This window comes from Canis lupus, chromosome 12 (genome assembly GCF_048164855.1).
Source record: "Canis lupus baileyi chromosome 12, mCanLup2.hap1, whole genome shotgun sequence".
Classification (NCBI taxonomy): domain Eukaryota; kingdom Metazoa; phylum Chordata; class Mammalia; order Carnivora; family Canidae; genus Canis; species Canis lupus.
The window spans coordinates 44,940,134-44,967,527 of record NC_132849.1 but is presented as its reverse complement, the minus strand read 5'-3'; the positions used below and the strand labels follow the sequence as shown (position 1 = coordinate 44,967,527).

Genomic DNA, 27,394 nt, shown 5'->3' with positions numbered 1-27,394 from the left:
AAAAAATAGAGTTATGGAGCTTAATGTAGGTTAAGAGCTTGTATGTTCTGAAAAAACAGATGGAGTTGATTTCTGGTTCTGCCACCTGTTAATTCTCTGACCTAGGGTAAATTAAAGTTTCCTTTTCTGGAAAGGGGAACCCTCTTGCACTGTTGATAGGAATGCAAACTGGTGCAGCCACTCTGGAGAGCTGTATAGGGGTTCCTCAAAACGTTAAAAATAGAACTACATTACGATCTAGCAATTGCATTACTAGGTATTTACTCAAAGGGTACAGAAATACAGATTTGAAGGAGTAACTGCACCCCAGTGTTTTTTTTTTTTTTTTTAAGATTTTATTTATGCTGAGTGGAATAAGTCAATCGGAGGACAAACATTATATGGTCTCATTCATTTGGGGAATATAAATAATAGTGAAAGGGAATAGAGGGGAAGGGAGAAGAAATGGGTAGGAAATATCAGAAAGGGAGACAGAACATGGAAGACTCCTAACTGGGAAACGAACTAGGGGTGGTGGAAGGGGAGGAGGGCGGGGGGTGGGGGTAACTGGGTGGCGACACCGAGGGGGGCACTTGACCGGATGAGCACTGGGTGTTGTTCTGTATGTTGGCCAATTGAACACCAATAAAAAATAAATTTATTATTAAAAAAAAAAAGGTTTTATTTATTCATGAGAGAGAGGCAGAGACCTAGGCAGAGGGAGGAGAAGCAAACTTCACGCAAGGAGCTGGGTTCAGGACTTGACCCCGGGACTCTGGGATCATGCCCTGACCCAAAGGCAGATGCTCAATCACTGAGCCACACAGGTGTCCCAACCCCAGTGTTTATAGCAGCGTTATTCATAGCCAAACTATGTAGAGGGCCCAAGTGTCCTTTGATACATGGATAAAGAAGATGAGATGTGTGTGTACACAAAAACACACACAGATGATGGAATATTACTGAGCCATCAAAAAGAACAAAACCTTGCCATTTGCAATGACATGGATGGAGCTAGAATGTATTATGCTAAGTGAAATAAATCAGAGAAAGACAAATACCATATGATCTCACTAATGTGGGATTTCAGTCGGAAAAAAGATGAACATATGGGAAAGGAGGAAAGGGAAAAGAGGGAAACCATAAGAGACTTTTTTTTTCCCATAAGAGACTCTTAATGAAAAAAGAACAAACTGAGGGTTGATAGAGGGAGGTAGGTGGGGGATGGGAGATGGGTATTAAAGAGAGCACTTGGGATGATCACTAGGTATTGTATGTAAGTGATGAATCCCTGAATTCTCCTGAAACCAATATTGGACTGTATGTTAACTAAAATATAAATTAAAAAAAATAGTTTCCTCTTCTGTAAATAGGCATATTATTAGCACTTTTACAGAGAGTATTTTTGGGTATTGAATGAGATGGTATATGTGAAATGCTTAGAACACTTTGTAATTATCCAGTCACTGCCTTTTTTTCTCTCTCTCTCTTGTTACTGGTTTTTATTTCATTTTTCATTTGTAGAATGGAAATAAAAGTATAGGTTAGGATTGTTCTGAAGATTTTTTTTTTTTTAAGATTTTATTCATTTAGTCATGAGAGTCAGAGAGAGAGAGAGAGAGAGGGGCAGAGACATAGGCAGAGGGAGAAGCAGGCTCCATGCAGGGAGCCCGATGTGGGACTCGATCCCGGGACTCCGGGATCACGCTCCAAGCCAAAGGCAGATGCTCAACCGCTGAGTCACCCAGGCGTCTCTGTTCTGAAGATTTAATGCATTAATCTACTCAAAGGCCTTAAAACACTGCAAGGCACATTGTAGCTTACTCAAAGTGTTTGGTAAGCTGTTAACTATTATATGAAGGGGGAAACTTTTGCCTTCTGCATTTTCACATCTGCATCTAGATAAACTAAGGTCGTATTGGAAAATGGTCTTCTCAAAATTTGTGCTATTATGACAGAGCTAGAGCTAGGGTTAGAATCATGTTTCTTAAATTCCAGATCAAGCTATATTCAAAGGATTGTGGGTATAGAATTTTTATTTCCTTTCCTGATGTGAAAATACTTTATTTTCATTTGTTAAAAACCACAGATACTGATCATTTACCTTTGAGTTGTTAAACTTTGGTTGTCTGGAGTTTATTATATTTCTGTCTGCATTAAATACTACATACTGGTGTGTCATCAGAACCTAATTAAGGGGCACCTAGGTGACTCAGATCTGCCTTTGGCTCAGATTGTGATCCTGGGGTCCTGGGATCAAGTTCCACATCAGGCTTCCTGCAGGGAGGCTGCCTCTCCCTCTGCCTATGTCTGCTTCTCTCTCTGTGTCTCTCATGAATAAATAAATAAATAAAATATTTTTAAAAATCTAATTAAGCTTTGGAAAACTTATTTATAATAGTAGCTAGAAGTTGCAGTTACTCCTCTTGCCACTGGATGGTGCCTCTGCAACATCATTAAGGCAAATACTTTGGCTAGTATTGTTTCTTACTTTCCTGAGCACTGAAAATTGGTAAAAGTTAGATTGCAGTAAATTGAAATACTCATTTGAGCTGAGTCCCAGGAATCTGTAAAAAATAGAGATTTCCTTTAAAGTGTTTTTATGTAAGCAAAACCTAAAAGAATCACTGGTTGGATCAAGCCCTATGATTGCTGTAGTGTGTAGTAATTTAGGAAATGATAGTGTTGCTAGAGAATCTGATTATATCTCCTGGCAGAATCTTAAAGGGTATAGATTTTCCTAGCTTCTTTTGGCAGTTAAGCTATTGATTTTGCTCTAATTCCTAAATTTTATTAAAAGCTTTTCTACTCTATCTTTAGTAAAAGTTTTCCCATACTTAGTGTGTTTATTTTTGGGAATGTATAAAGTGCGTGCTGGAATGACAAAAGTATTTACTTGGAAACAAGTACACAGCTACAAGAGTTGTTTGAAGGTGACTACAAGAGGAATACTGGAGGGATTGAGACTATAGGGGTGGCTTAGGACCATTCTAAAATATGATGATCAAATTGCAGTGTTTAAGTAGTGGAGAGAACATATTTGTAAACATACCTCCTCCCCTGTTAACCCAGTTTTTATTTCTGTTAGTGAAATAGACCAGAATTTCAGAAGTCACATAGTATTTCAAGGCCTTTGAGGACAGCGTCTTTGCCATATGCCTACCTGTGTGTTTCTTTTTCCAAACACTTTTTGCCATTTTACTCTGTTTTTCAACACCATATTCCTTAGTCATGGCTTTTTAACTTAAACCCCGAAAACTTAACTTCAGAAATTCTCTCTTGTTGTTATGGGAAATGAGAATTGATTATTCTTATACCACCAGACACTCCTGGTCTTTCTCTTCATCTTCTCAAATAGTTATAACACATGTTTTTAATAGCTGTTAAACCAAGTAGTGTACTATAATCACATTTCCTTTCTTGGATGACTTTCTGTTTTTACTATGATTTACAGTTTCTTCATTGTTACATTCACTTAGATTTAAAAACGGTTATCCATACATTATCCCAAACTCTGCAGCAGAATTACCAAACCCTCTGAATTCCTGTTTTTCATACAAACTACATTTAACACCATTTCTCCCCCTGCCTCTCTTTGTAGGCATATCCCTTGGAACTTTCTTCTCATTTTGTTCTGTCCTTTTCTGCCCTCATTCACTTCTGAACTGGTTGCTCTCTAGGTGAGTTTGAGCTGCCATTTACCTCACTTCTTGATGAATTTCTTTTCTTCTTGTTTTTTGCAAAGCGATTTCCTGGTAGTTGTCTTAGAAAAGGTGTACGGGAGCTAACTAATTGAGATCTTTCATGTCTGGAAATGCATTTATTTTACTGGGCTGAATATGGGTTTTGAATATACCTTTTTTTTTTTTTTTTTTTTTTAAAGTAAGTGCTATACTTAACATGGGGCATGCCCCTGAGATGAAGTTGCATGCTGTCTACCTGCTAAGCCAGCCAGGTACACCAGGTTGAAAATATTTTTTAAAGACATTATCTTGGGATCCCTGGGTGGTGCAGCGGTTTGGCGCCTGCCTTTGGCCCAGGGCGCGATCCTGGAGACCCGGGATCGAATGCCACGTTGGGCTCCCGGTGCATGGAGCCTGCTTCTCCCTCTGCCTGTGTCTCTGCCTCTCTCTCTCTCTCTCTCTGTGACTATCATAAATAAATAAAAATTAAAAAAAAAAGACATTATCTTATTGTATTCTAGTGTTGCTGTTGAAAAGTACAAGTTCAGAGTTGTCACTTTTGAGTGTTAATAATGGCCTAATTTGTTTCTGCAAACTTTTATAATACTTATTCATGATGTCTTGAAATTTCATGGTGATATTACTTCTTATAGAACTTATTTTATTCACTATGCTAGGCATTTGGTGAGTCAATCTAAAATAGATTCCTTTGATTCTGTTAGGTTTTCTTGCACCATATTTTAAGGTTTTAATTTAAATTCTGGTTAACATACAGTATAATATTAATTTCAGGTGTACAATGTTGTGATTCAAAACTTCTGTACAACACCAAGTACTCATGACAAGTGCACTCCTTTAATCCTCATCACCTATTTAACCCCATTCCCCCCCCCCACTGGAAACCATCAGCTTGTTCTCTGTAGTTAAGAGTCCATTTCTGCCTGTGCCTCCCTTTTTTCCCCTTTGCTTGTTTGTTGTGCTTCTTAAATTCCATGTGACTGAAATGATATATTTGTCTTTCTTTGACTGACTTTATACTCTCTAGCTCTATCCATGTGGTTGTAAGATTTCATTCTTTTTTTTGGCTGAGAAATATTTTGGTGTGTGAGTATCTTTATCATCTTTTTTTTTTTTTAAGATTTATTTATTTATAGGGGAGAAAGCATGCATGAGAGTGAGGTGAAGGCCAGAGGGAGTGGGAAAAGCAGGCTCCTCCCTGAGCAGAGAGCTCAGCGGGGGCCGGATCCCAGGACTCTGGGATCACAACCTGAACTGAAGGCAAGTGCTTATTGACTGAGCCATCTAGGCTCCCGTCTTTATCTTTATACTTTCATAAAACACTGGGCACTTGGGCTGTTTCCATAATTTAGCTGTTGTAGATAATGCTGCTATGTACATCAGAGTGCAGGTATCCCTTTGAATTAGTATTTTTGTATTTTGTGGGTAGATACCTAGTAGTGCAATTGTTAGATCGTAGGGTAGTTCTATTTTAACTTTTAGAGGAACCTCCATACTGTTTTCCAGAGTGGCTGCCCCAGTTTGCATTCCCACCTGCAGTGCAAGAGAATTCTCCTTTCTCCACATCCTAGCTAACTCCTGTTGTTTCTTGTGGTATAGATTTTAGCCATTCTGACAGGTGCAAGGTGATAATCTCATTGTAGTTTGGGTTTGTATTCCCCCAATGATAGGTGATGTTGAGCATCTTTTCATGTGTCTGTTAGCCATCTTTATGTCTTCATGTTCTCTGTTAATTTTTTAATTGGATTATTAGTTTTTTGGGTGTTGAGTTTTTTTTTTTAAAGATTTTATTTATTTATTCATGATAGTCACACAGAGAGAGACAGAGAGGCAGAGACACAGGCAGAGGGAGAAGCAGGCTCCATGCAGGGAGCCCGACGTGGGACTCGATCCCGGGTCTCCAGGATCGCGCCCCGGGCCAAAGGCAGGCGCCAAACCGCTGCGCCACCCAGGGATCCCTGGGTGTTGAGTTTTTATAAGTTCTTTATATATTTAGGATACTAACCTTTTATCAGACATCATTTGCAAGTATCTTCTCCTTTTCCGTAGGTTACTTTTTAGTTTTATTGATTGCTTCCCTTGCTGTGCAGATTTCTTGAAATTTTTAAATTGTTACTATTTATATGTCTTTTTCTCTGTTCTTTCTTGAACTTCTGTTAGATTGTCTAGATTTCTCAGTTTGATCTTCTAACCTGTCATATATCACAAATTCAATTCTTTGTCATTTTATTATATTTTTTGGGAGATCTCAATTTTCTCTTACAGCCATTCTGTCGAATATATTGTCCCCCCCCACTTTTAATTTCTAAGAGTTTCATGGTTCAGGTTCATTTTGTTTCCTCTGTTTCTCTTTTTTCCCCCATCTTGCTCCGAGAAGATAAAAGGAGTTATCTTTTTCTCTGCATTGCCCCTGTCTCCTTCAGTTTCTCTTTTTTGGTTTGTTTAGTTTTTGGTATCTCATCAGAACTTTTGTTGTTCATATTTTGGCCTGAGGCTCTAAAAATATAATTGGATTCTAAGGGGACAAGTGTGGAGCTTGTCAAGTGGTGAATTTCACCCTTAGGGTAAAATATCTATATATCTTTTCTCAGGTACCATTTCAATTTCTCTAGACAACATCATTTATCTGTTTATTCAAATACTTTTTGATTGTCTGCTTTTATGTCAGGCATAGCTCTGGATGCTGGAAATTTAACTGAATTCAACAGCTAAAATTCCTACCCTTTGATCTTATATTTTGGTATAGGGAGACAGACAGTAAATAACAAGAACAGTAAAATATGTACAGTATATTTGAGGGATGTTAAAGATAAAAAGTAAGGAAGAAGGGTAGGGATTGACAGACAATGGACATGGGGGTCAGGGACATGGGGAAACATTACACATAGGAAAGGATAGCGAGGGGAAGGAGCCATAATGGATGGAGAAGAGGTATTTCAAGTTGGGACAACAGTTATATGTAAAGGCCTTGTCTTGGGAATCTTCCTGACCCCTGTGTGGAATAATAAGGAGGCTGATACAATACAGTTAGCTAGGTCAGAGAAAGATACAGAAAAGTATGAGGACAGTGTTGAAAATGGAGGAGGTGGGGCAGCCCTGGTGGCTCAGCGGTTTAGCGCCACCTTCGGTCCAGGGCCTGATCCTAGAGACCCGGGATCAAGTTCCACATCGGGCTCCCTGCATGGAGCCTGCTTCTCCCTCTGCCTGTGTCTCTGCCTCTCTCTCTCTCTCTGTGTCTCTCATGAATAAATAAATAAAATCTAAAGAAAAAAAAATGGGGGAGGTGGGCAGAATGTGTAGGGCCTTGTGAACCGTTTTAAGGACTTTTGCTTTAGTCTTTGTGAAAGATGGGATTTACAGATAGACACTAAATGGTTATCTCAAGTTTGGAGTTCAAGAGAGAGGTCTGGGCTATGATATAAATTGGAGAGTTATTAGTGTGTATGTGGAATTTAAAGCCATGCGGTTAGGGAAAATAACCAAGGGAATGAGTGAAAATAGAAAAGTTCACTCCAATTTTTAGAAAATTTCAGAGAGCTAAGGAGAAACCAATAATGAATATTGAAGAATGAATGGCCAGAGGTAGGCAAGGAGAGTTTTTGTGCAGGAAAGAATGAAGAACTGCTTTAACCATTGCTAATTAGCTTGAGGATAGACAACATTGATTGAGAGAGAAACTCAGAGTCTAGGTTGGAGGTAGGTGGCTTAAAACCACCTAAAATCTTAATTTTCCAGTTGGACCTGGTTTCTATCTCAGAAGGTTTGGAGTTTTCAGACCATGTCCTAATTTTACCTCTCTTCAGGGAGGTTCTTTTTGAAATAGTATTGGTTGTCAGGTTTGTCATTTAGATTAACTAATAAATTACATCCTAATTGGAATTGTTAGTCTTCAGTATTGGTCTTGACAATCAGATTACTGTAGGGTGATTTTTTTTTCAGTAATTCCTAGAGAAGCAAAAATTAGGACTGTGGATAAAGTCTGAGGTTTATAAATGCCAGGAACGTGACCCTTTTTTTCTTTTGATTTGAGTATGCAAACAACCCAAGCTGAAGACTTTGGTTGGTTAGGGAGCAGACAGATCTGGGTAATCTACAGTGCTTTTGCTTCATATATTTTGAAGCTCTGTGTTATTAGATGCATAGACATTTTTTTAAAGATTTTATTTATTCATTCATGAGAGAGAGAGAGAGAGAGAGAGAGAGGCAGAGACACAGGCAAAGGGAGAAGCAGGCTCCATGCAGGGAGCCCGACTGGGACTGGATCCCTCACCTCCAGGATCACACCCTGGACTGAAGGCAGCGCTCAACTGCTGAGCCCCCCAGACTGCCCAACATTTAGTATTTCTATGCTTTCTTAATGAATTTACACTTTTATCATTTTGAAATGACCCTCTTTATCCCTGATCTTTTGCTTTGCAAGCTAGTAAAGACTATTTTTTTCCTACTAGGAAACATTTTTATTCTTTTATTTTTTTATTCTTTCCAATATTAAAATATTAGATATTTTAGAAGCACCTGGCTGGCTCAGTTGGTAGAAAATGCAACTGTTTATCTTGAAGTCATGAGTTCAAGCTCCACATTGGTTGTGGAGCCTACTTTAAAAAAATTGAGATGTTTTCAAGTTTACCCTTTTATTTCCTAATTGCTAAAACTCAATCTTCATATATAGCTGTTTCTTTTGCCATGTTGGATCTTCTATTACTCAAGTTTAAAATTGGGTAATTTGCTCAGATTTTGCATACTTAGTGACTATCAAGAGCCAGACTCAGATTTAAAAAGTGTGTTTTTATTTTTACTCCAGTTAACTTTAGGAGAACCAAGATCAGAGCCATAGATATAATTTACCTTTTTTTTTCTCTGTGTTGTAGGAATAGATTTTAAGATCAAAACAGTTGAATTACAAGGAAAGAAGATCAAGCTACAGATATGGTAAGTGATGCTGATTTACCTGCTTTATGTAGTAGATTGCCAAGTTCCTGAAGGTTTGGCAGTGAAATCCTTCTGTCACCTGATTAGATTCTGAGACTTTCCTTTAAAGCCAGCAATCAGGTCACCTTTCAGTGAAGTAAAAAAATTATGGACATGGAGCACCTGATCGCTCAGTTGGTAGAGCATGTGACTTTTGGTCTTGGAGTCATGAGTTGGAGCCCCATTTTGGGTGGAGAGATTACTTTAACAGTAAATAAATAATTATTGACATGGATTTTTTTTTTTTTTTTCAGTCAGTGAGATCTGGCTAAGTGTTTTATCTTTTCCACTTACTCTATGAACTTGAACAAGTTACCTACCACATGGGGTTGTTACATCTTCATACGTAAAATAGAGATAATACCACTTACCTCAAAGGGTTGTTCTAAGGATTACATGAAATAATCTATGTAGAGCCTTTAGCACCATACTTTGCTCACAAACACTCAATATATAAAGAGTTTCTTGCTTTGAGAGTCTTACACTAAAATGTTTGTTTCCTTTAATGTGTTTATAACTTTTTATAGGCTTTATTTTTATTAGTCTGTATCGGATTTACCCTATAGAAGTAAAATGAAATTTTTAAAAATTGTATTCAAGTATGAATCATAAACTTTAAAATTAGAATAACAGTATTTTGTGATAAATATTTTCTATATATGTATTAACATGTTAATAGTCAAAATGACCCTATGGGATACATTATTCCCTTTTTTTAAACAGCTTTGTTGAGGTATAATTGACACAAAGTAACTGTACGTATTTAAAGTATACAATTTGGTGAGTTAAATGTATATATATGTTGTATATACCTGTGAAACCATCACCACAATCAAGATAATGAACATATCCGTCACTTGAAGTCTCTTTGTAATCTCTCCTTCCTTTCTACTCCTGGTCCCCAAGCAACCATTCTTCTACTTTTTGTCACTGTAAATTAGTTTCTATTTTCTAGTACTGTATATAAATACAATCATATAGTGTCTTTTTTTTTTTCTCTCGTATTTTTTTCTGGTAGAGATGGTCTGGCTTCTTTCATGTAGTGTAATTATTTTGAAGATTATCTGTGATTTTTTTATGTGTGTGGAAAAGTTCATTACTTTTTATTACTGAATAGTATTCCGTTGCTAAGATACATCATAATTTGGTTATTCACCATAAAGCTGCTCCAGATCTTTGAATTGCTATATATTTTCCTTCTCTTGGATTACTCCTGTTTTACAGATAATGAAATGGATGCATTTTAAAAATATATTTATTTATTCATGAGAGAGAGAGAGAGAGAGAGAGGCAGAGATACAGGCAGAGGGAGAAACAGGCTCCATGCAGAGAGCCCGACGCCAGACTCCATCCTGGGTCTCCAGGATCACCCTGGGCTGAAGGCGGTGCAAAACCGCTGAGCCACCCCGGCTGCCCAAAAGGATGCATTTTGAAATAACCAAGATCTTCAGCATATAAATGCAGAACAGGGATACATTACATGCTCAGACTGTAGAGTTGAGAGTAACACTATTAATTACTATCCTGCTTCCTACAAATAGTGCATTTTGACATTGATTGCTGCTCTTTCCAGTTCTGTCATTTCTTTCTTCATTACCAGTCAGTAATTGTACTAAATTTGAATTCATGTTGAGTTTCACTGTAAAAGGACTGGTCATAGAATGGTTGTGAGAATGAGTGGTACATGTAAAGCACTAAGAGCAGTGTCTGATACATAATTAGTGTTTAATAAATCATAGCTATTATTATTAGGGTATCTTCCAGTAAGAGACTATAACCCTAAGAATAATAACATTTTATTTTAGGATATGAGCAGAGGAGAAAGTTAGCAAAGGAGAGTTAAAAAGAGAATTAGGAAAGAACAATGTCCAGAATCCAAAGACAGTTTCAAAAAGTTAGGTATTCCCTTTGAAATAGAGCTAATATTAGTATTCATAAATTTTGGAGAGAGCCCATGCAAGCAGGGGGTGAGGAGGGCAGAGTGAGAGATTTTTTTTTTTTTTTTTTTTAGATTTTATTTATTTACTTGAGAGAGGGAGCACAAGTGAGAGAGAACATGAATGGAGTGGAGGGGCAGAGGGAGAAGGAGAAGCAGACTCCCTGCTGAGTAGGGAACCAGATATGGAACTCAGTCCCAGGACCCTGAGATCATGACTTGTACTGAAGGCAGACGCTTAACCAACTGACCCACCCAGGTGCCCGGAGAGAGAGAATTTTAGACTCCTTACTCAGTGCAGAGCCAGATGTGGGGCTCAATCTCAACAACCTTGAGATTATGACCTGAGTCAAAACCAAGAGTTGCACATGTAACCAGCTGAGCCACCTAGGTGCCAAAGGGAGCTAATAATTAGAAGAGTAGGATATGTTTAACCAGAATGTCATTAACTGACCATGTAATTAGAGGTAAGAACTTTATAACATATTTAAAATTTAATACAAATTTAAATAAAATGTGGATTTTTTTAAACCGTTTTTTTTTAAAAGATTTTTAAAAAATTTATTCATGAAAGACAGAAAGGCAGAGACATAGGCAGAGGGAGAAGCAGGCTTCCTGTGGGGATCCTGATGTGGGACTTAATCTTGGGATCATGACCTGAGCCAAAGACAGATGTTCAACCACTGAGCCACCCAGGTGCCCTAAAATGTGGACATTTTAAAGTGTTTTCTAAATTGAATGATTCCTTTTGAAGTACAGTCCACTTGAGGATTATTGATTTTTCCTTACTTTAACTGGGAAATAACTAAGCAAATGAACTGGGCCTCATAATTCTGTTTCATTATAATTAAAGCTGATCTCAAGGGAATGGATGTCAATTATTTATTTTGAATTTCAACCAACTCTCCCCCCTGCCCTTTATTATCTCATACCATATATTAGCATTGGCCCTGCAGGGTAGTCTGTGTTCCAAGCCCCACTTAAGCTCTGTCACACTGATTGGCATTCCTCTCAACTGCATCCTCTTTGTGCACACTTTTTTTTTTTAATATTTTATTATTTATTTGAGACAGAGAGAGAGCACATGAGTGAGCAGGGGGAGAAGGATAAAACAGGGACCCCGATGTGGGACTTAACCCGGGACTCGGGACTCTGAGATCATGAACTGAGCTGAAAGCAGACACTTAACTAACTGACTGAGCCACCCAGGCGTCCCTCTATGCACACTGTAAACCAATAATGTCCAAGCTTTTTTGATGGTAAAAGATATATTTTACATTGTGACTTTGTGAATCAGTATATTATATGTACATGTATACAGCAGAAACAAAAGTGCGAAAAACTGGGGCACCTGGGTGGCTCAGTGGTTGAGCATCTGCCTTTGGCTCAGGTCATGATCCCAGGCTCCTGGGATCCAGTCGCGCATCGGGCTCCCCGCAGGGAGCCTGCTTCTCCCTCTGCCTATGTTTCTGCCTCTCTTTCTGTGTCTCTCATGAATAAATAAATAAAATCTTTTTTTAAAAGTGCAAAAAACTATTTTAAGATGTTTTTCTTCATATACTACATAAAACCTTTGCCCTGCTAAATTTGTCCTGTTTGTCTTTCTGCATTCTTCCACAAACTTTACCTTTCCCCTTTCCCCTTCCCCCTTTCCCCTTCCTTCCCTTCCTTCCCTTCCTTTCAGAGGGGATGAGGAGCAAAAGGAGAGGGAGAGAGAGAATCTTAAGCAGGCTCTACACCCAGTGTGTGAGCCTGACATGGAGCTCCATCTTAAAACCCTGATCATGACCCGAGCCAAAATCAAGAGTCGAACACTTAATGCTCTGAGCCATCCAGGTGCCCCTACAACCTTTCCCTTCTGTTCCTTGTCCTGTGACTTTAAGTATTTTTTCCTCCCTCTTGTTTTAGTTTCTGTAGCTTCTAGAAGTAAACAGTAACAACTAACACTTGTTTTTTTTTTTTTTTAATTTTTATTTATTTATGATAGTCACAGAGAGAGAGAGAGAGAGAGAGAGAGAGGCAGAGAGGGAAGCAGGCTCCATGCACCGGGAGCCCGACGTGGGATTCGATCCCGGGTCTCCAGGATCGCACCCTGGGCCAAAGGCAGGGGCTTAACCGCTGCACCACCCAGGGATCCCTAACACTTGTTTTTTAAAAAGGGAGCCTTTTCGGGAAGCCTGGGTGTGGCTCAGTGGTTTAGCGCCACCTTCAGCCCAGGGTGTGATCCTGGAGACACTGGATCAAGTCCCACATCTGGCTCCCTGCATGGAGCCTGCTTCTCCCTCTGCCTGTGTCTCTGCCTCTCTCTCTCTCTCTGCGCCTCTCATGAATAAATAATACAAATCTTTAAAAAAAAAAAAAGGAACCTTTCTAGAAGATGTCATTTTGCAACAGTAAGTCCTCAGTTTGACCTTCAAGATTAATCTAGAAATGATTTCTACTGTACATCTAAATCTCAAGTATAGAACAGAAATGGTAACATTTCTAATTTAGAATTGTTTGGTTTTTAGTCATTATTAATATAACCACTTTTGGGTAAAAACACTTTAGAAGGAAAATTTCATTTAGTCTAGGTTTTCATATATAAAATGCTTTTAATTTGAAAATCCATTTTCCCATAAAGATCAGGAATGAGTGGTGAAAATTTGCAAGTGATAGTTAAGAGGTTAGCATTGTGGTAGCTGATTTTCTTTATTTGCTTTTGAAAGTTCTCATTCTAACAATCAGAGGAGAAGGAAATCATGCATCTCCAAGAGATCTGGGATATACCACAATTGAAGAAGGCTTTTAGCTGGAAAACCCATTACTCATAACTCAAAACACTATCCTCACTCAACATTAAATGCTTTGCTTCCAATTGCTACTAAAAAAGCACAGTGATTTTTTTTTATCTGTCTCTAGTTTGAATGAATATATTCAGATTCTTGTTTCAGCATGAAAAATTCTGTTCTGTGATTGAATATTGATTTGGGAAACTTCAGTCAGTGCTAAAGATTTGTGTTATTTTTCTTTACTTGAATTATCTTCATTTACCTTTTTTCCAGGGGTCTTGTAGTCTGTTGCATAAGGGTGGAGATGGATCTCAGGCTGGCCAAGGCACATGTATGTAGGCCTAAAATTAGCTTGTTTGGCTGATATAGAGAAGCTGTGGCTTTTTTTTTTTTTTTTTTAAAGATTTTATTTATTCATGAGAGACCCAGAGAGACGCAGAGACACAGGCAGAGGGAGAAGCAGGCTCCATGCAGGGAGCCCGATGTGGGACTTGATCCCAGGTCTACAAGATCAGGCCCTGGGCTGAAGGTGGAGCCAAACCGCTGAGCTACCTGGGCTGCCCCAGCTGTGGCTTTTTAATCCCAGATCTCTAGAAGTTTCCACCACAGTATCTATCTGCACTTTCCTTAGAGTTGTGGGTCCTCCCGGGAAAAAAGCCCTAGTGAGTTATTTTATGTTTACTTTTCTTGTTTTGTTTTTAAGGGAAAGTGGTCAAAAATGTTTGTTACTGTTAGCATCTATATATTGTACCATCAGCAAATTTATTATCAACCCAGTCAACGAGAAATCAATAGTGTCACATTGTTAAAGAATTAACCATTTACCTATAAAGTGCCAGATTCATGGGGAGTCATCTTTGATTCTTTTTTTTTTTTTTTTTAAGATTTTATTTACTTATTCATGAGAGACACAGAGAGAGAGAGAGGCAGAGGGAGAAGCAGGCCCCATACAGGAAGCCTGACGTGGGACTTGATCCTGGGCCTCCAGGGTAACGCCCTGGGCCAAAGGTGGCGCTAAACCTCTGAGCCAACCCAGGCTGTCCATCTTTGATTTTTTAATTCCCTTAATCCCAGCATCCTCTTTGGTAAGCCCTGTTGACTCAATCTTATTATGTCTAGAATCCACATACAGTTTGCCATCTCCTATGTTAACCCCCAGTCCAAGCCACCATTACTACTACTTTGAGCCACTATAGTAGGTAGGCTCTTAGTATCCTAACAGGTCCTTATTTCCCCTTTTGCCTTAGTATAAATCAAGTATAGGTCATGGTTGTCATTCTTTCCCCATTTATGACCATTTTGAGTTCCATTGCATTTCAAATGAAAGTCCAAATTCCATATTTAAATTCCTTACCACAGTTAACAGAGTGGCCTCAACCTCATTTTGGGGTGTCTTGTGTATATACAATATATAGTCTCTACCCCCAGTGGAATCTTTCAATTCCATGAACATGACAAGCTCTTTTCCAATTTGGAACCTTTGTACATGCTCCATAGACCTCCCTCAAGCACCTCTACCTCCCACACCCCCAACCGTGGCTAGACCAAACATTCTGAAGTACCACTTCATTCCAGAACCTTCCCATTTCATCAAAAATAAAATGTGAAAACGTCAGGTTGTGGCTATTGCCCCTTGTGATCTCATCTCTCACCAGCTTTGCTCCAACCAGTGTGGCTTTTGTCTCCCTTGAGCATGCCAAGCATTTCCCATCTCAGGGACTTTGTACTTCAACTGTTTTTCTGGTTGTCCTGCTTCTTTCTCATTCAGATCTTAATTCCGTGTTATCCTCTGAGGGAGGCCTTGCATGATTTGAGGTAAAGCAGCCCAGTCCGTCAAGCACTGTCTCATTTGTCCTAGTTGATCTTTATCATAGTATTTTTTAGTATCTAAAGTTACCATACTTTGGGGGCACCTAGGTGGCTCTAAGTTGAGGTCTGACTCTTGATTTTGGCTCAGGTCATGATGTCAGGTTTGTCAATTTGAGACTCACATCCAGCTCCACGTTCAGTGGGAAATCTTCCCTTTGTTTTTCCGCTCATTTACACACACTTTATTAAATAAATAAAGTCTTAAAACAATTTATTTAGCGAGAGAGGCAGAGACATAGGCAGAGGTAGAAGCAGGCTTTCCATGGAGAGCCTGATAGGGACTCGATCCCAGGACCCTGGGATCACGCCCTGAGCTGAAGGCAGGTGCTCAACCACTGAGCCACCCAGACGTCCCATAAATAAATCTTTTTTTTAAAAAAAAAACTAAGTTACAAAAAAAAATTAAGTTACCATATATTTTTTTTAAGTTACCATATTTTAAAAAAAATGTCCCATTAAGACACCTGGGTGGCTCAGTGGTTGAGCTTCTGCCTTTGGCTCAGGTTGTGATCCTGGGGTCCTGGGATCGAGTGCCTCATCGGGCTCCCCACGGGGAGCCTGCTTTTCCCTCTGCCTATTTCTCTGCCTCTCTCTGTGTGTCTCTTATGAATAAATTAATAAAATATTTTTTTAAATGTCCGTTATTCCTCCTTTTGGGATGGGGATCCTATCTGTCTGATACATAGTTATAACAACCACCTAGAATAGAGCCTGACAAATACAGATGCTCAGTAAATATTTGTTGACTAAATGACCTTGTTTGGTTGATTCTATTCATACTTCTCATTCACCATAAACATCAGGGACCTCCCTGATCATTCTATCTAGATTATAGATTATGTCTTCCCTTCTCCTTACCCCAGTTTTCATCGCTCCAGCTTGTTTACCTTGTTAGCATTGATCACAGTTTGGCATTATATATTTACTTATTTGCTTGCTCCTTTCCTCACTGGAATATAAGCACTGCAAGAGCAGGTTTCAGACTTCTTTTTTTTTTTTTTTTTTTTTTAATGAAGATAAACGTAGTTAAAATTCATGATATTTTGAAGTAGAGAAATTGCATATCTATAAGGAAATGCAGATCTTGTTAAAATAAAACTCATTGTGGGGTCCCTAGCTGGCTCATTTGGTGGTGTATGTGACTTTTGATCTCTGGGTTTTAAGTTTGAGCCCCACGCTGGGTGTAGAGGTTATTTAAAAATAAAATTTTAAGAAAAAAAGCCTCTGCGAAATTTGATATCCTAATTTATAAAGTAAGAAATAACTTCATTATGTTACCAAAAACACAAAGGTAGGAAATTTAGGGTCTCTGCTTTGCAGAGCAAATGATGTTGGATCTGGTCTGTTCTAGTGCTGTCAGTGCCCAGACTAAAAATAGCTGTCATAATAGCAGCTAGAGTACACAGCTTCCTTGACCCTGCATGTGGGACTAACAAGAAAATAAGCTATTTTAGTTCTTAGGAACATATCACTTCTTTTATAATATGTCAGTGGGGAAAAAAAATAGGATTTTGCAACATTCTCTTAGCTGTGTATCTATTATTTTATGTAAGGAAAGTCCTGTTGCCACTGGGTTGTAATTTCAGAAACTTTCAACATAGGTAAAGAAGAAAAAAAAAATCAGGGACGCCTGGGTGGCTCAGTGGTTCAGCATCTGCCTTTGACTCAGGGCATGATCCTGGAATCCCAGGATCAAGTCCCGCATCGGGATTCCTGCATGGAGCCTGCTTCTCCCTCTGCCTATGTCTCTGCCTCTCTCTCTTTGTATATCTCATGAATGAATGAATGAATGAATGAATAAATAAATAAATAATACATTTTAAAAAAAGAAGAAAAAAATCAGAAGAAAGGAAAACCAAGTTGAGTGGTTGTGAGCATCTGCCTTTGGCTCAGGGCATGATCCTGCAGTCCTGGGATTGAGTCCCACGTCGGGCGCCCTGCATGGAGCCTGCTTCTCCTCTCTCTGCCTTTCTTTCTGTGTCTCTCATGAATAAATAAATTTTAAAATCTTAAAAAAAATTGTATTTTGGTAAACAAATAATATTGTGAGTACATACAACATTAAATTGCTCTTCAGGTATTTAAAACCTGGTTTTGCTTATTGGGGTCAACCTGGTGTCTTTAATCTTGGGTGTATGTGTTCATGCAAATCTAAAAATAATTTGGGCAGTGAATAAGCAGCTGTAGCTATTTTTAGCCCTGGGCAAAGGGGGTCATCAATTAGCTTAGAGTGAGCAAGAACTCAAGTTTCTGGTTGGAAATAAGTGGTTGATTGCCTTAACAATTGGTAGGGCCTGATAGGAGTGTCCAGGCAGGATTTAGGAAAAGGGGTAGAGATCAAGGAGTGTTCGGTCATTTAAGTAAAACCATCTAAGAGACATGCTATCAGTTGTTCCAGGTTGTATCCTTAAGTTATTTTTTTTTTTTTTTTTTTTAAATTTTTTTTTTTTTATTTATTTATGCTAGGCACACAGTGAGAGAGAGAGAGGCAGAGACACAGGCAGAGGGAGAAGCAGGCTCCATGCACCGGGAGCCCGATGTGGGATTCGATCCCGGGTCTCCAGGATCGCGCCCTGGGCCAAAGGCAGGCGCCAAACCGCTGCGCCACCCAGGGATCCCTGTATCCTTAAGTTAGATCAATAAAGACTACACACACAGGCACACACACGTATTTGTAACTGTATGTTTATTTACATTCTTAGACCACAATTTTTATCATCCTTACCTTTAAATTTGTTAATTTACTGAAAATAACAAGAAGGAGGTTTACAAAAACGTATTCTGCATTTGTATCTGGTCTCCCCCGCATTGTTTTTTTAAGATTTTTTTTTATTTATTCATGAGAGACACAGGCAGAGGGAGAAGCAGGCTCCACACCGGGAGCCTGAGGTGGGACTCCATCCCGGGTCTCCAGGATCACATCCTGGGCTGAAGGCGGTGCTAAACCGCTAAACCACCTGGGTTGCCCTTCCCCCGCATTCTTTACATTATTTCTGAAAAGAGTAATATAATCTACTGTGGGTATCCCTCCTTAGTCCTTTCTCTTTTCCCTTTTTTTGCCTTGGCCCCCAAGAAATTTCTAGGTAAGTTTTCTAAGATAAGCATAGCAAATAAATTGTCCTTTGGAGATAGTGTATTTATATTTTCCATTTTCCTCAACTCCAAATTCTTTTTTTTTTCTTTAATTAATCTCATCTATTTAGTCACAAGGTACCTGTGATCACATGTAATTTATGATTTCATGAAAAATTTTTTTCTTATCACAGTAGAAACCGTTTAGTTCTTTTCTGAAAGAAAGGTATAAATGGAGGGAGGGAACAAGGAAAAAAATAAAACATAATGTCTGCCCCAAAAAAAGAAAAAAAAGAAAAGAATAAATCAATTAATAATTCTATATCCTTAGAGAAAGATTAAAGTTTCCTAGAGAAAATCCAGGCTGAAAATATACTTACTGAAGACAAAAGAGTGTGTGTGTGTGTGTGTGTGTGTGTGTGTGTGTGTGTGTAGCACCTGGGACTCCAGAAGTGCCTACTGGCTATAGTGTAGGAGGCATACAAAACTTTTACTTCATTTTTTGTCATAAGTAGTAACAATGTAAAGAGATCTTCCACAGTACCTCACTATGAGCAACAGCCCCCAAAACCGTCTAGTTATGATATGCTTTCTTCTTCCCCATTCATTCACATTACAAAATTAGCAAATTATACACGCATTTCAGTGTCAAATCTATGACTAAATTCTCTACCAAGAAAGAATACACTGCAAAAGACATTACTTAGTTAAATCTAAATCAACAGCACTTAGAGGAGGTTTTATAATACTGGTTACATATGAAATGTCAATAGAAAAGATACTGAAATATTAATGGCCCCTCTGAAAAGAAGATAATCATTATTTAAATTCGGAGTTAAGTTTGTTTTGATCCATGACATTCTACTCCATCTGTTCTTTTAGTCTCCTCCATCTTCCAAAATCTCTTAAACCCAACTACCTTCCTTCTTTTTATATGCTTCCCTAAGTTTTTTAAAGGCTTTCTCTATCCCATTTTCATTTACAAATGTCATACATTCTTCCAACATGGCTATATCAAGATGATCTGGCTCCTCCACTCCTTGATCTCTAATTACCCTTTTTTGGTATTGCATTATCTTCCGACTCTGCTTTTACACACACACTGTTTTTCAACACAGTAAATAGAATGATTCTTCTTATTTTCATTTTTAAAATATTTTATTTATTTATTTATTTATTGGAGAGAGAGAGTGTGCACAAGCAGGGGGAGCAGCAGCAAAGGGAGAGGGAGTAGAAGCAGGCTCCCCACTGAGCAGGGAGCCCAGTGCAGGGCTCCATCCCAGGCATGACCCAAGCCAAAGGCAGACACTTAACCAACTGACCACCCAGGTGCCCTTAGAATGATTCTCTTTAAATGCAGGTTAAGTTACTTCTTTTTTTAAAGCCTTCAGTAGACTTCCTATCTCAGAGAAAAAGCTGAAGTCCTATTGTGCTCTTTATTATTCCTTAGCCCTGGGTCAGGACCTTTGCACTTGTTCTTCCCTCTTTTTATCTTATTTTATTTTTTTTTAATTTTTATTTATTTATTTATTTATGATAGTCACAGAGAGAGAGAGAGAGAGAGAGAGGCAGAGACACAGGCAGAGGGAGAAGCAGGCTCCATGCACCGGGAGCCCGATGTGGGATTCGATCCTGGGTCTCCAGGATCGCGCCCTGGGTCAAAGGCAGGCGCCAAACCGCTGCGCCACCCAGGGATCCCCTTCCCTCTTTTTAGAACATTGTTACCCCTAGATACTTCCTTATTCCCTTTACCTTCTCACTGAGGTGTTCCCTCACCATTCTGTTTAAAATTTTACTTGCTTGCACCATCCCCAATATCAGCCCCTAGTCTCTTTAATTTTTATATTCTTGGTACTTCTCACTCTCTGAAGATACATAGTTTTAGAAATAATGATTTAGGGGCAGCCCAGTGGCTCAGCAGTTTAGCACCGCCTTCAGTCCAGGGCCTGATCCTGGAGACCCGGGATGAAGTCCCACATCAGGCTCCCTGCATGGAGCCTGCTTCTCCCTCTGCCTGTGTCTCTGCGCCTCCCTCCCTCCCTCCCTCCCTCCCTCCCTCCCTCCCTCTCTGTCTCTCATGAATAAATGAATAAAATATTTTAAAAAATGATTTATTTGGTTGTTGCCTACCCCCAGTAGACTATAAAAACTTCATTAAGGCAGGAATTATTTTGTTTACAACTTTCTCTCTGGTGTCTAGAATAGTATCTCGCATGTACTATTTGTTCAGTAAATACTTGCAGAATGAATAGATGGGATTTTACATTTTTACATTTTTTATTTTAAAGATTTTATTTATTTGAGAGAGAGTGTAAGCAGAAGCAAGGGAGGGGCAGAGGCAGAGGGAGAAGCAGACTCCTTGCTGAGCAGGGAGCCCAATGTGGAGCTGGATCCCAGGACCCTGAGATCACAACCTGAGCCGAAGGCAGATGCTTAACTGACTGAGCCACTCAGGCACCCAGGATTTTTTACATTATATTAAAGGGCAGGGATCCCTGGGTGGCGCAGCGGTTGGGATCCCTGGGTGGCGCAGCGGTTTGGCGCCTGCCTTTGGCCCAGGGCGCGATCCTGGAGACCCGGGATCGAATCCCACATCAGGCTCCCGGTGCATGGAGCCTGCTTCTCCCTCTGCCTGTGTCTCTGCCTCTCTCTCTCTGTGACTATCATAAATAAATAAAAATTAAAAAAAAATAAATAAATAAAGGGCAAATCCATATACTTTGAGGTGAGTTAGGCAAGTGACAGGACTGAAATTCTCTTACAAAAGTTGAAAAGTCCACCCAGGTCATCTTTAACTTGGCTAAATAAAAAATCATTTTATCTTACCTTTTTTTTCAGAAATAGGCTTTAGTCAAAGCCAGGGATTTCCTTGTGAAGCAGCTTCGAGTACAGCTTCAACACAGATACAAACTTGAAAGAGCATCTACAGAGATGATTTTGACTTAAGGACATCTTGAAATCATAAATTTTAGATCTCAAAATGACATTGTATCTTTGCATATTTTTCTACTACAGATTGCTTTGGGCTTGTTTATAATATAAATAAATTATGGAATTTTACTTTAGTTATTTCTTCCAGCTGGGAATGAAAAAAAAAGATCCAGAGACTTTTATATACTTTTTTTTTTGACTTTTATATACTTTTAAGTTCACCTACCCAGAAGGATTGGAGTCTGAGGATAAACGTGGATCTGACTCCAAACCCATGTTGTGTGTTATAATGTCCAGCACAAGGTAGATGATCAGTACATGTTTGAATTGATAGATGGATAGAGGGCAGATGTGTGAACATGGTAATTGTGTACCAGGATTGAATGTAAGGAATATTGATGTATTAGTAGTTCTATTATATTTCTGGCTATATATATTTTGGGACATATAAGCATTATTTTAAAAATATTTTTAAGGGTCATGTAACTGAATTGGAGTGCTTTGATATTTAAAATAATACAAAAAAATAAATAAATAAAATAAAATAAAATAAAATAATGCAAAATCAGCAAGGTAATTTTCTAAAATACTGACTCATTAACATTTGAATGCTTATTCAACTTGCAGATACCGTGCATTCTGCTATGAACAAGATAGATCTCTGATGGAACTTTAATTTTAGAAAACATGGGAGACAATAAATCTGTAATAAGTGTTACACAGAGAAGTAAAGTAGGGGGACGGAATGGAGAAAGACTGGATGACTATTTAAATTGGGTAGTCAGAGACGGCTTCATTATTAAGGTGATGGTCAAAATGTGAATATGAGCCAGTCAAGTACAGGCAGGCTGTGGCAACAGCTAGTTCAGAGGCTGTCAAGTGAAAACAAGCTTGCGAATTTGGGGACATTAAAAAAAAAAACGTGACACTAACTGTCAAAGAAAAGAATGCCTCAGAATTTGGGGGGCGGGATCCCTGGGTGGCGCAGCGGTTTGGTGCCTGCCTTTGGCCCAGGGCGTGATCCTGGAGACCCGGGATCGAATCCCACATCGGGCTCCCGGTGCATGGAGCCTGCTTCTCCCTCTGCCTCTGTCTCTGCCTCTCTCTCTCTCTCTCTCTCTGTGACTATCATAAATAAATAAAAAAAAAAAAAAAAAAGAATTTGGGGGGCTTGGGCAGCCCAGATGGCTCAGCAGTTTAACGCCGCCTTCAACCCCGGGGCGTGATCCTGGACACCCTGGAGATCCAGGGAGTCCCACGTCGGGCTCCCTGAGGGGAGCCTGCTTCTCCCTCTGCCTGTGTCTCTGCCTCTCTCTCTCTCTCCTCTCTGTGTCTCTCATGAATAAATAAATAAAATCTTAAAAAAAAAAAAAATGGGGGCGGGGCTGGAGAAAGAACAAGTCCTGTAACACTTTGTAAACCTCAAGATAACAATTTTGGAGTTGGTTCTAGTCGTAATAAATCAGATATTTTGTTTTATTTTTTTAAGCCTAGTAATCTTTTTTGTTTTGTGATAGCTTTATTGAGATGAGACATAATTCATGTACCATACAGTTCACCCATTTAAAGTATACAGTTGGTTTTTTTAGTGTATTTTCAAGGTATGTATACACCATCACCACAATATTAGAACCTGTGTATATTCCCAAAAAGAAAGCCCATACTTTTTTTTTTTTTTTTGAAACTCTATACTCTTTAGCAGCCATTCCCCATCCAGCCACTTTCTACTTATGTGAATTTTCCTGTTGTGGACATTTCATATAAATGGAATCATACACTATCTGATCATTTGTGTCTGATTTCTTTCACTTAACATAATGTTATCAAGAATCACCCATGTTGTAGGAGTTATACTACTTCATTCTTTTTTATGTCTGAATAGTATTCCATTGTATAACGATACCACATTTTATTTATCCATTTATCAGTTGATGGGCACTCAGGTTGTTTCTGCTTCTTGGCTATTATGAATAATGTTGTTATGAATATTGATGTATGTGTTTTTGTGTTGGCATATGTTTTTATTTTCCTTGGTTATATACCAATAAATAGAATTGCTGGATCATATCTAAATGTTTAACATTTTGAGGAACTGCCAGGCTATTTTCCACAGTGGCCAGCATCAGTTTACATTTACACCAACAGTGTATGAGGGTTTCGATTTCTCTGCATCCTTTGTTGTTTGCTTTTTTGATTATAGCCATCCTAGAGTGTATGAAGTGGTTTTGATTTGTAGTTCCCTAATGATTAATGGTGTTAAGCATCCTTCTTATATTTTCTTCTAAGAGTTTTATAATTTCAACTCTTAGATTCAGGTCTTAGATTTGTTTTGAATTAATTTTTATATGGTTAAAGTGTAGGGGTCCAGCTTCATTCTTTCACATGGAGATAACCGTTGTTTTAGCACCATTTGTGGAAAAACCTTTTCTTTCCCCATTGAAGCTATTGGAAGTTTTAAGCAAAAAAATGGTGTGATCAGACATATATTTAAAGAAGATTGCTTTGGCTACTATGTAGATAGTGTCATCTACTATATCTCTGAATGTTAGAATGCCAGTAAAAGTTACTGAGACTGAGCAGTCAGTGCCATAGAACTAAGAGCAGAAACATGTATTGTCATAAAAGCCATGATAATAAACTGTTTCAAGAAAGGAAAGTGGTCAATTTTATGGCATCCTAATGAATGATTAAAATATATAAAAAGGAACTAAATCCTGGATTTAGCTATCAGAGGTTGTTTTCAGAGACCTTTTGAAGAAGAACAGTCTTGTAGAATAGTAGTAGCAGTAGTCAGAATTGGTTGAGGAATGAATTTGGGAAGACAGAAATTAGAGAACTCTTTAAAGAAGTTTGCTAGGGAGATATTTTTTGTAGGTATAGACAAGCTGGTTTTATTTATTTTTTTTTTTAATTTTTATTTATTTATGATAGTCACAGAGAGAGAGAGAGAGAGAGGTAGAGACACAGGCAGAGGGAGAAGCAGGCTCCATGCACCCGGAGCCTGATGTGGGATTCGATCCCGGGTCTCCAGGATCGCGCCCTGGGCCAAAGGCAGGCGCCAAACCACTGCGCCACCCAGGGATCCCGACAAGCTGGTTTTAAAATGTATATGGAGGGTCACCTGGGTGGCTCAGTTGGTTAGGCACCTGGCTCTTGATCTCAGCTCAGATCTTGATCTGACACGTGTGAGTTCAAGGCCTGCAGTGGGCTCCATACTGGGCATAGAGCCTACCTAAAAACAGCAACTTATATGGAAAGGCTAGGTTAGCCAAAACAACTCTTGACAAAAATAAGTGAGAGGAATCTATCTGGTTTTAAGACTTTATTTAGCTACAGTAATCAAGACAGTATGGTATTGAGGGAGGCATAAACACATAGGTCATTGGAAGAAAAAGAAAAACCCAGAAATAGAACTGGGTCATGGTTGATTGATTTTTGTCAAAGGTACAAAAAGCAATTCAAAGAAAGGCTCTTTCCTCAACATTTTCAACAATGGTGCTAGAGTAGTTGGATATCCATAAGTAAAAATGTGAACCTCTGCTTAAAATTTACACCCTGTACAAAAATTAACTCGAAAGTGTATCATCAATTTAAATGTGAAATGTAAAACCATATTCTTTTAGAAGAAAACAAAATCTTTGGGACCTAAAACTTAAGGCAAAAAGTTCTTAGATATAGCACTAAAGCCATGATTCATCAAAGATTTTTTAAAAATAAGTAAATTGGATTTCAGTATTCAAACTTTCACTCTCAAAAGACTCAATTCTCAACATGCAGCAGTGTTTCAAAAAGAAAAGCAATCCAATTAGAAAATGGGCAGAAGACAAGAACAGCCATTTCACCAGAGAGAATATATGGATGGCAAATAATTGCATGAAAAAATGTTCACTATCATTAGCCATAGAGAAATACAAATTTAAATGACCATGAAGCATCACCTGTTTATTAGATTAAAATAAAAAATAGTAACAACACCAAATGCTGATGGATGCAGAAAAACTGGATCTGTTACATTGCTTGATGGAATGTAAAGTGGTACAGCCACTCTAGAAAAGCTTGGCAGTTTCTTATAAATTTCAATATGTATTATCATAAGGCTCAGCAATAACATTCCTGGGTATTCATCCCAGAGAAATTAAAACTGATATACACATGGGAACTTGTATATAATATTCATAGCAACCCTACTTGTAATGGCCAAAAACTGGAAACAACCCAGTGTCCTTCCACAGGTGAGTAATTAAACAAATTATGATATGTACATACAATGGAATACTATTCAGCAATAAAATGGAATAGATTAGTATTACATGCAACAACTTGAATAGATCTCAAAGAGCTTATGGTGAAAAAGGGAAAGATGACCATTTCAAAAGGTTGTATATGGCATGATTCCATTTATATAGCATTCTGGAAATGACAGAATTACAGATACGGAAAACAGATTATTGGCCAGAGTGTAGGGACTATAGGAGATGAGGGGTGCTACAACAGTTTTCTATCTTGTTTGTGTTGGTGATCACACAAATCTGTACATCTCTGAACCCTACATCGCTCCAATTAACACATTTCTCTGTTCCCCTCCCCAGCAGACTTTGTTTTTTAACTTTTATTTTAAAATAATTATAGCCTCACAGGAAGTTACAAAAATAGTACAAAAAAGTCTTGTGTATCCTTCACCCAGCTCTCCCCAATGGTAACATCTTACACCACAATATGAAAGCAAAACCAGAAAATTTACATTGATAAAATCAAAAGACCTTATTTAGAGTTCACTTTTTTTTACACTCGTGTGTGTGTGTACTGTGGGGTTTTTTCAATTTTGCTTTTTTCGAAAAGTAGGAGATAGTAAACATGTATGTATGCTGATGAGAATGATTCATAAAAGGAAGAAATTAGTGATGCGAACAAGAGGGGAAAATTACAGGAGCAAAATATATATCTTAGATCTCTGGCATGAAGGAATTGAAAAGATTCTATTTACATATTTCCATTTTGTTACTTAAAAATGAGATTAACTTTACAATATTTTGTAAACGATCCTAAAGGTAAACGTGGCTGTACTATGTTGTAATCCTTTAATGTTCTAAACATTCACGTTTTGGTGTTATATTTTAGAACTAGATCACTGAATAAAATGGAATTTCAAGAGTTTTTAGCACACTTACTGTTGTTTGATTTTTTTTTTTTTAAGATTTTATTTATTTCACAGAGAGCACAAGTGGGGTGGGGTGGGGCAGCAGGCAGAGGGAGAGGGGGAGGGAGAAGCAGGCTCCCTGCTAGAGCAGAGAGCCCGATGTGGGGCTCTATCCCAGGACCCTGGGATTATGACCTGAGGAAAGAATCATGACCTGAGTGGAAGGCAGATGCTTAACCGACTGAACCACCCAGGTGCCCCTGGTGTTCATTTTAAAATAAGCTCCAAGAGTTTACATGTCATTTTTCTAGGATTTTTCCCTTCCAGGTTTTTGTTCACTGTAGGTAGGTCATGAATATATCTAGAATGTAATAATATCAGAATGCTTAATACAAATTATTACTGTTTTTTGGTGTTTTTTTTTTGTTTCTTTTTTTCAGGGATACAGCAGGCCAGGAGCGATTTCACACCATCACAACCTCCTACTACAGAGGAGCAATGGGTATCATGCTAGTATATGACATCACCAATGGTAAAAGTTTTGAAAACATCAGCAAATGGCTTAGAAACATAGATGAGGTAAGACCTAGAAATTGTATAAATCCTTTTATAAAGACACATTTTTATGTTTAGCTAAGGATAAATAATTCTAAATTATGTTTAGGATATCATGTACTATCATTATTATTGAGTTATTTTACTTCTTAAAGGTTAATGTTATATTTTGCCTACCTTTCTCTTAAATTTTTGGGTAAGTCTTTCTAGAACCCCATCCAAAGCAATTACTTATTCCAAAATTCTATATAGCCTTCTTATAAGATGGCCCCATGTAGAAGCTACCAGTGGTTTTACATACCTCTTTTTATTTTTTAAAAATATTATATTTATGTTTTCATGAGAGACAGAGAGGCAGGCTCCATGCAGGAGCCTGATGTGGGACTCGATCTCGGGTCTCCAGGATCCCGCCTTGAGCTGAAGGTGGCGCTAAACCGCAGAGCCACCCAGGCTGCCCACATACCTTTTTTTTTTT

At 38.4% G+C, this 27,394-nt stretch overlaps 2 protein-coding genes across 2 annotated transcripts in view; one reads left to right on the top strand and one right to left on the bottom strand.

The window, feature by feature from the left end:
- The window catches only part of ASXL2 (ASXL transcriptional regulator 2), a 335,805-nt gene extending 312,778 nt beyond the window's left edge, over nucleotides 1–23,027 (bottom strand). The window contains exon 1 of the mRNA XM_072770814.1: nucleotides 23,022–23,027. The gene's annotated coding sequence lies outside the window, so the exon portion shown is untranslated. The remainder of the gene's footprint in view (nucleotides 1–23,021) is intronic.
- The window catches only part of RAB10 (RAB10, member RAS oncogene family), an 86,244-nt gene that overhangs the window by 46,171 nt on the left and 12,679 nt on the right, over nucleotides 1–27,394 (top strand). Inside the window, exons 2-3 of the mRNA XM_072770816.1 lie at nucleotides 8,549–8,609; nucleotides 26,805–26,943. Of these exons, the coding sequence (XP_072626917.1) occupies nucleotides 8,549–8,609; nucleotides 26,805–26,943 (200 nt within the window). The remainder of the gene's footprint in view (nucleotides 1–8,548; nucleotides 8,610–26,804; nucleotides 26,944–27,394) is intronic.